The sequence below is a fragment of the Geosmithia morbida genome (genome assembly GCF_012550715.1).
Source record: "Geosmithia morbida isolate 1262 chromosome Unknown scaffold_15, whole genome shotgun sequence".
Classification (NCBI taxonomy): domain Eukaryota; kingdom Fungi; phylum Ascomycota; class Sordariomycetes; order Hypocreales; family Bionectriaceae; genus Geosmithia; species Geosmithia morbida.
The window spans coordinates 391,174-399,946 of NW_023336202.1; the positions used below are offsets into that span (position 1 = coordinate 391,174).

The 8,773-nt window shown below is 56.7% G+C and overlaps 2 protein-coding genes across 2 annotated transcripts; one reads left to right on the forward strand and one right to left on the reverse strand.

Annotated features, from left to right (window-relative positions):
* Positions 1-1,062: 1,062 nt before the first annotated feature.
* Positions 1,063-1,804, reverse strand: GMORB2_2970 (exosome complex component CSL4; the record flags this gene model as incomplete). The annotated part of the gene is made up of 2 exons (XM_035464946.1): positions 1,063-1,233; positions 1,343-1,804. 2 exons carry the CDS (start codon positions 1,802-1,804, stop codon positions 1,063-1,065), a joined length of 633 nt encoding a protein of 210 aa, XP_035319184.1.
* Positions 1,805-3,561: 1,757 nt separating this feature from the next.
* On the forward strand, positions 3,562-8,299 carry GMORB2_2971 (ABC-type multidrug transport system, ATPase and permease component; the record flags this gene model as incomplete). The annotated part of the gene is made up of 3 exons (XM_035464947.1): positions 3,562-4,044; positions 4,179-5,845; positions 5,926-8,299. 3 exons carry the CDS (start codon positions 3,562-3,564, stop codon positions 8,297-8,299), a joined length of 4,524 nt encoding a protein of 1,507 aa, XP_035319185.1.
* Between the last annotated feature and the right edge of the window lie 474 nt (positions 8,300-8,773).

Genomic DNA, 8,773 nt, shown 5'->3' on the forward strand with positions numbered 1-8,773 from the left:
CCCTGGTCCTTGCTCTATAGACTATAGGTGGGCTCTCCCTATGACAATAACAGGTCGTCGTCACTGCTCCCACTATTACCACCTCTACTCCGTACAAGTACAGATTACATGTGAAGCACATACATTATCAAGCCCAGGACAAGAACTGTTGCCAATGTGGATATCCCCTTGTGGATATCTACTAACGCACCCGATGTCACGAAGAAATAAGGAAGGAAAAGAAAAAACCCCCCAAGAGAGACTTGTTGGCCGTAAAGATTGTGAATCCAATCATGCCAGCCAATACAATGAAAGCGCGTTCTGATCTGCTGCTCGTACATCTACACCGTCAGCAGCCCCAGGGCAATCCCGTGGGATAATACGTGGCACGGTACAAACACTCAACCATCGTGGCCGTACTAGACTCTGAATCAATATGCACGGACAAGGGATTCTCTCCCTTGTCTCGTCATCAGGTTGCGTCTGTCAATAAAGAGGGGGGCATATATTGTCGATACGGAGAACCGCAGGTATAGTAATACGTATACATGCACTACTTCTATCCTTCACTGCTATTGTCATGCGTACCCGTACTCGGTGCCGATGGTACACGGGGCATGACGAAACATCCGACTGTTCTTTTTCCTCAATGCCGAGCGGCGCAGCCCAGAGGGATTGCTGCGCAGCCCAGAGGGATTGCTGCGCAGCCCAGAGGGATTGCTGCGCAGCCCAGAGGGATTGCTGCGCAGCCCGTGCCGCCCCTGGTCTGGGAGCATGGCTTACCTCCTCCCCCCTTGTGAAAGGGGACCCCGGCATCGGCTTGTAAGCTTAAAATGTCACGGCCCGCTTTCTACCATAGGCCTGTAGAGGTGAACCCCATTGTCAGATGGCAGACCAGGCAGACCAAGCATCCGATTATCTGTTAACCCCCCGTGACGATGGCTTGGCGGGCTGACAAGGGGAGTGGTGTGGTGGTGGTCGTCGTCGTTCCCGACGCACAGAGAGAGCGGACCTCGTCGGATTGGTATTGTGGATATGTAAGAGGATGAAGCCGCCGCGTAATTTCAAATGCTCGCCACTGCTTCAGCTCGGCTTAGCAACCTTTCGCAGCTCCGTGGCTCCCGTCTCGGGGTCCTTGTATTCCTTCCAGCTGATGGGCACCATATCGTTACCAGCCTCGCTGGTGGCCATGATGACGCCAAGTTCATTCGAAGCCGTGGAGAGGTAGTAGTTGGCTTGATCACCGAGGGATACCTTTTTTTTTTTAAGAAATAAAATAAAAAATAAACCCGCGTTAGCAAATCAAGTCTCCTCCTCCTCCTCGCTCATCCTCTTCTTGTTGGGGTCGAGAAGAGCTACTCACCACGTTGGCACGGACAATGTCTCCAGGCTTGAAGGATTCGTGAATCTTGACCTTGTCCTTCTCCGTGGCCCTGACATCCTGCACACGGATGACACCCTGCCACTCGGTCTGGAGCACCGTGTCGCCCACCTGCTGGATGACGACGATGGCTTGCTTGGGCATGAGGCGCAGCACGCGGGCCAGCACGACGTTGCCCACGTCCGGGAGGACCTCGCGTCTACGCCCGTGCCGCGCCACGGAGACGGTGGCCAGTCCGGTAGGCGCCGAGATCGGCGTGATCTTGTTGAGGCGCTTGGCCGGCCCGGGCTGCCTGGGCGCCGCCGTCACCGACACCTGGCCCATCAGGGAGGCCACCACGTTGGAGCCGTGGATATGGGTGCCCGGTCCGGGGGCGTAGCGGGACACCGGGCCGAGAATGTGGCCGGGTAGGGCCGTCGAGGGGATGGCGCTCTCTGTAGCCATGGCTTCGCTTGACCTTGTGCTGAGCTTTGAGCTTGGTGGTTGACAACGGAATCCGGTTGCTTTGCTCTGGTGGTTGGTGGGTAACTTTTTTCCCCTCCTCCCTGCTTCTCTTTCTTCTCCCGGGATTGATTATCGATAACGATAGCGATAATGATCTAGAAGGGAGGATTATCGATAAAACTAGAGCGGGGTGGATGGATACGTTACGTTACGTTGCCATGAGTCGCTGCACGTGATGCAAGTTGGTAATCCAGAATTACGGATCCACTAGTGTACCGAAGTCCGATGCCAAGGGTCTCGGTACTGTCCGCTGACCGGACATAAGAGCGATAGTCCGCCCGAAAAGGGTACAAGGCCCCCTTGCTCAGGTAATACGACCTGTACTCGTAAACCCAGGGAACTCTCAGAACAACCCGTGCTTCTGTATCTTCTGGCATGCGTCTCCTCGAAACGAACGCTGTTTTAAGCGAGGTGTGGTGGTCTCCCTATGCCCCAACACTCCTCCCCCTCCCCCTTCTGATGCCGTCTTATCCGTGGGAAATACTCCGTACTACTTAAACACGGGATGCCGACTTGTGGAATATGCCCAGAGTGAAATATCTGTCCAAAGTCCACACACCTGCCAACACGGCAAAACCGCCATCGAAGCCGGAGCCTGCCACATGTGGCCGACCACCTGGTAACATCTTCTATTACCGTTAGTTGCTAGTCTGCTTTTTCTTCTTCCTTCCTTCACGATGCTGCTCGTACTGTTAGCGTCATGGATAGACTGCCCGCTAGTCATGACAGCTCAGATTGTCCGCGTGTGTATGACGCAGCCTTGACGGTGAGGAGAATGCCTCTATGCTATCGCTCTTGGCGTGCAGAGGAGTGAGGGATGCTTTGTAAGGGTAACCTTCCTGTCTGTGCTTTGCGGCCTCCACGAATTCCGATAAGAGTCGAACGGGATTGGGAATAGGATTAAGGGTGGGGATTGGATGCAGAATTGGAGACCTCGGACGCTCTCTGATATCCCGTTGTTCGCAACCAGTTACCTCCTCTATTAATGCTGCATGTACCAGTACATGTAGAAGGGACCTAGCAGGGTGTTCTACGCGCAGTGGCATGTAATGCAGCTATTACCACTATTTGTACTCGTACTAGTAGATAGATGTGCATACCAAGAAAAAGAAGGAAAAAAGGGAAAAAAGAAAAAAAGAAGAAAAAAAAGAGAAAACTTCCTCTAAGAGTGCCACTTCATCTGCTTCGATTCAATAATCCGTATCAAACCATATTTGTTTGCGGTGCATATAACAAGACCCGACTTCCGTGCTTTTGCTTTCTTTTTATCTTTTACCCTACCTCTTCTCATCGAATATTCGTCTTTGCTTCCTTGTTCTCTTGCCTCTTCTTGATCTTCTCTCCCCTTCTCTTCCTATCGGAATCCCCACCGTGCAAAACCTACAGAGTATTATTACTAATGTACGAGTAACTCGCCCCTTCCCGTTGATTCGGAGGTCACTGCCGAGTTCCTTCCCACTCTCTGCTTGTAGAACTCGTATCGTATTTGTGTGTACGAAATCCGGTCCGTCACCGTTCTTAAACTGCCGCCGCCACCCACCGGACCAGCCAACTTACCAATCCAATAATACCACCGCCTCTTCAAATCTCCCGACAACACTGTAGTCTCATCTCACTATACCTTCATATTTCCTCGCTTTTACTTTTCGCGATAGACGACGGTCATCTCTCCTCCTCCTCCTCCTCCTCCTCCGGCCATGCCAGGCTCTCCTGACAGGGAGTCCCAGCAGCGGCAGCAGCAGCAGCAGCAGCAGCAACTCGACCCCGCTGATGATCTCGCTGCCGTCATTGAACCCACATACAGTCGCGATGAGACACGCCCCGGCAACGACGCGCTTTCAGACGTTGACCGGCAATATGAAAAGATAGAATGCCGTGATTCTGCCTCATCCAGTCTGTCGCATCCCAAGGAAGACTCGGTCGTCGACCAAACCAGACCTGTCACCGCACCACTGACATCTGTCGTCACCGGCGCCAGCCATGCGTCCGACACCAGCGCTGCTACGAGGCAGCAGACCAACAGTTCCCAGAAGCTTGCCAAGAAGTCATGGTACAGCAGGCTGAACCCTCTGCGTTGGGGTAAGACCCCTCCCATACCGGGAGAGCGCGCCGTCTCGAGGGAATATGGCGCAAACATCCTGAGTCTCATCACGTTTGAGTGGATGACTCCTCTGATGGTGGTAAGCACAACATTCGCCCTCCTCAGCATGGCCGGCACCTAGAGATATTAGAGATATGGCTGTCCCATCTCTACCCGATGCCACGCTCGGTATCGGTCGAAGACGCATGCTGACTCGCAGTTTCCTTGCTGCAGGCTGGCTACAAGCGCCAGCTGCATCAGCGCGACATATGGGCCATCAACCCAGATCGGGCTGTCGAGCCATTGACGGAAAAGTTCAGGGCCTCGTTCAAGAGGCGTGTTGCGAGAGGCGATAAGCATCCTCTCTTCATGGCACTCCACGAGACATTCTTCTTCGAGTTCTGGCTCGGCGCCAGCCTGGCTTCCTTCGTTGCCATTGCCCAGGTCCTCGCCCCCTTTACCCTCCGATATCTCATCCAGTTCGCCACCGATGCTTGGCTCGCACAACACAGCGACCAGCCCAGTCCGCCCATCAAGAACGGTATCGGCTTCGCCCTCGGCATCACCGCCATGATGGTCTTCCAGAGTTTCGGAGTCAACCACTTCATCTACCGCGGTATGATGATGGGCGGCCAGTCCCGTGGCATCCTCATCGGTCTCATCTATGAAAAGGCAATGCTCATCTCGGCCCGCGCCAAGGCCGGCGGTAACCCTAAAGAGATGACCCGTCCGGACAGCAGGGAGGGCGAGACGGGAAAGAAGGCCAAGGACAGGAAGAAGCCCGTCAGACCCGAGGAGGACGTCGCTGGCTGGGGAAACGGTCGCATCACTAACCTGATGAGTGTCGACACCTACCGCATCGATCAGGCCTCGGCACTCATCCATATGCTCTGGTCCTCGCCCATCTCCATTGCCCTCACCCTGGCCCTCCTCATCGTCAACCTGTCATACAACGCCCTGGCCGGCTTCGGCCTGATTATCGTCGCAGCCCCGCTCCTCGCCTTTGCCATTCGGCGCCTACTCGTCCGCCGCAAGAGTATCAATAAGATTACGGACCAGCGCGTGTCTCTGACCCAGGAGATCATCCAGTCAGTCCGCTTCGTCAAGTTCTTTGGCTGGGAGCAATCCTTCATGAAGCGTCTGGGTGAGTACAGGAGCAGAGAGATCCACTCCATCCAGGTCCTGCTGGCCATAAGGAATGCCATCAACGCCATTGGCGTCGCCATGCCCATCTTCGCCTCCATGCTGTCCTTCATCTCCTACTCTCTCACCAACCCTGGCCTGCGCCCGGCCGAGATCTTCTCGTCCCTGGCCCTGTTCAACACCCTCCGTGTACCCCTCAACATCCTCCCGCTTGTTCTTGGCCAGGCCATCGATGCTTGGTCCTCCATGGGCCGCATAGAAAAGTTCTTCATGGAGGAGGACGAGCAGGAGGCCTTCGAGCACGTCGAGTCGCTGCCGAATGCTATCGAGCTGCACAATGCCAACTTTACCTGGGAGCAGGCCGCCGCTCAGGAGACCGAGGGCGACGACAAGAAGGCTGGCAAGAAGAGTGCCGGCAACGGAGCGATCAACGCCAACAAGATAACCGGAATATCCACGGCCGGTGACGACGCCACCAGCATCCTGGCCAGTGAGCCGGAGCCCTTCAAGCTGTCTGACATCAACCTCGACGTCAGCCGCAACGAGCTCATCGCCGTCATCGGCACCGTCGGCAGCGGAAAGAGCTCTCTTCTCAGCGCCCTCGCCGGAGACATGCGCAAGACTAGCGGCGAGGTTATTCTCGGTGCCTCGAGAGCCTTTTGCCCCCAGTACGCCTGGATCCAGAACACGTCGGTCCGCAACAACATTCTCTTTGGCAAGGAATACGATAGGGCGTGGTACAATGAGGTCGTCAGAGCGTAAGCTGGCCTACTCCCTCCGCAACCTCTGCCAGTGCGGCCATGTTTTGACAGTTCTGCTAACACGCCTCCCTCTCCAGAGCTGCCCTCGAAGCCGACATGGACATGCTTCCCAACGGCGACCAGACCGAGATTGGCGAGCGTGGTATCACCATCTCTGGTGGCCAGAAGCAGCGTCTCAACATTGCGCGAGCCATCTACTTTGACGCAGACATCATCCTCATGGACGACCCGCTCAGCGCCGTCGATGCCCACGTCGGCCGGCACATCTTTGACAACGCCATCCTCGGCCTTCTGGGCAACAAGTGCCGTGTCCTGGCGACGCACCAGCTCTGGGTGCTCAACCGCTGCGACCGCATAGTCTGGATGGACAACGGCAAGATCCACGCCGTCGGTACGTTTGACCAGCTTATGAGCGAGCACGCCAGCTTCCGGACTCTCATGGAGACGACAGACTTGGGTGAGAAGAAGAAGAAGAAGGTCGGAGGCGACGACGAGGACGAGGACGAGGAAGCGGAGAACAAGGACGTCCCGCCGGGAAAGAGGAAGAAGAACAAGGCCCAAGGCCTCATGCAGCAGGAAGAGAAGGCCGAGTCCAGCGTCCCCTGGTCTGTGTACTTCGACTTTGTCAGGGCGTCTGGGTCTCTGTTCAATGCCGTGGTCGTCTTCGTCTTCCTCCTCATGGCGCAGGGCTCCAACATCATGACCGGTCTCTGGCTGTCGTACTGGACCTCTGACGAGTTCGGTCTGACCAGGGACACCTACATCGGTATATACACGGGACTGGCTGTGCTGCAGGCCGTCATCATGTACCTCTTTTCGGTCTCGCTGTCCATCATGGGCACGAGGGCGAGTAAGAAGATGCTTGCCGAAGCCGTGAGGCGCGTCCTGCGTGCTCCCATGTCCTTCTTCGATACGACGCCCCTCGGCCGCATCACCAACCGCTTCTCTCGCGACGTGGACGTCATGGACAACAACTTGACCGAGGCCATGCGCATGTACCTCTTCACCCTGGTCAGCGTGACGGGCATCTTTGCCCTCATCATCGCCTACTTCCACTGGTTCGCCGTGGCGCTGGTGCCTCTGTACTGCCTCTTCATCCTTGCCGCGTCGTACTACCGAGCGTCGGCCCGCGAGGTCAAGCGGTTCGAGTCGGTGCTGCGATCCAACGTGTTCGCCAAGTTTGGCGAGGGCCTGACGGGCGTGGCGTCGATCAAGGCCTATGGTCTGCGCCAGAGCTTCGTGGATTCGCTGCGCAAGAGCATCGACGACATGAATGCGGCCTACTATCTCACCTTCTCCAACCAGCGCTGGCTGTCGATCCGTGTGGACATGATCGGCAACCTGCTGGTCCTGGTGGTGGGTGTCCTCGTGGTCACGTCGCGCTTCGACGTCAACCCGTCCATCTCCAGTCTGGTGCTCAGCTACATCCTGGCCATTGTCCAGATGATGCAGTTTGGCGTGCGCCAGCTGGCCGAGGTGGAGAACGGCATGAACGCGGTCGAGCGTCTGCGCCACTACGGCACCCAGCTCGAGGAGGAGGCTCCGCTGCACACGGTCGAGGTGAGGCCGTCGTGGCCCGACAAGGGCGAGATCGTCTTCCGGGACGTCGAGATGCGGTACCGCGAGAATCTGCCCCTCGTCCTCAAGGGCCTGTCGATGCATGTCCGGGGAGGCGAGCGCATCGGCGTGGTGGGCCGCACGGGTGCGGGCAAGAGCTCCATCATGAGCACCCTCTTCCGCCTCGTCGAGATCTCGGCCGGGTCCATCACGATTGACGGCCTGGACATCTCGACGATGGGCCTGCACGACCTGCGGTCGCGTCTGGCCATCATCCCCCAGGATCCGACCCTGTTCCGGGGTACGGTGCGCACCAACCTCGACCCGTTCGACGAGCACACGGACCTGGAGCTGTGGTCTGCTCTCCGCCAGGCAGATCTGGTCCCCGCAGACGCCGGGCCCGAGACGACGACGGCCGCCCCGACCGGCGAAAAGGACATCGCGGCGGCCACGGCGACGACGGACGGCAACAACGACCCGTCCCCGTCACGCATCGGTCTCGACACGGCCGTAGAGGAAGACGGCCTGAACTTCTCGCTCGGCCAGCGACAGCTGATGGCGCTGGCTCGCGCGCTGGTGCGTGGGTCCCGCATCATTGTGTGCGACGAGGCGACGTCGTCGGTGGACATGGAGACGGACGCCAAGATCCAGAACACGATCGCCAACGGCTTCCGCGGGCGCACGCTGCTGTGCATCGCTCACCGGCTGCGCACCATTGTCGGGTACGATCGGATCTGCGTGATGGATGCCGGCCGCATCGCCGAGCTGGACACGCCTCTGGAGCTGTGGAAGAAGGAGGACGGCATCTTCAGGAGCATGTGCGACCGCAGCGGTATCCGCCTGGAGGATATCCGGGGAGCCCGGGAGGCTATGCTCGAGGGTGGAAGCGTGTGATGGATGACGGATACCCGTATATATATTTGTTGTTTGTTGTTGTCGTTTCATCGGCGTGCAATCCCGTATATATATATATATATATATATCTATATGTATATATACTCTGTCGTGTTTCTGGCTGGCTGTTTGGGGCGTTTTCCAAATTTGGGGTTAGAGCAAAAACAGCTGTGATGAGAAGGAGGACAAGAAAAGGGGAAAAGAAGAGATGGATTGGGGGAAAAAGCCGTTAGCGTTTTTAACGGTGAAGATAAAGTCACGATAGACTTATACTGTGTCAATTCCCCCTCCCATTTTTCCCCCTTCTCTTTGCGAAGTGACATGTTACAAAATGAAACAGTGATTGATGTACAAGTAAGTAGGTTGGAGGTGCTGTGTAATTAGAGACGTCATGTCGTGTATCAGTAGCACCCTTGTCAGTGTCAGATGTCAGATGTCGCGCGCCGGGGGGCGGGGGAGAAGGAAGAAGGGGGG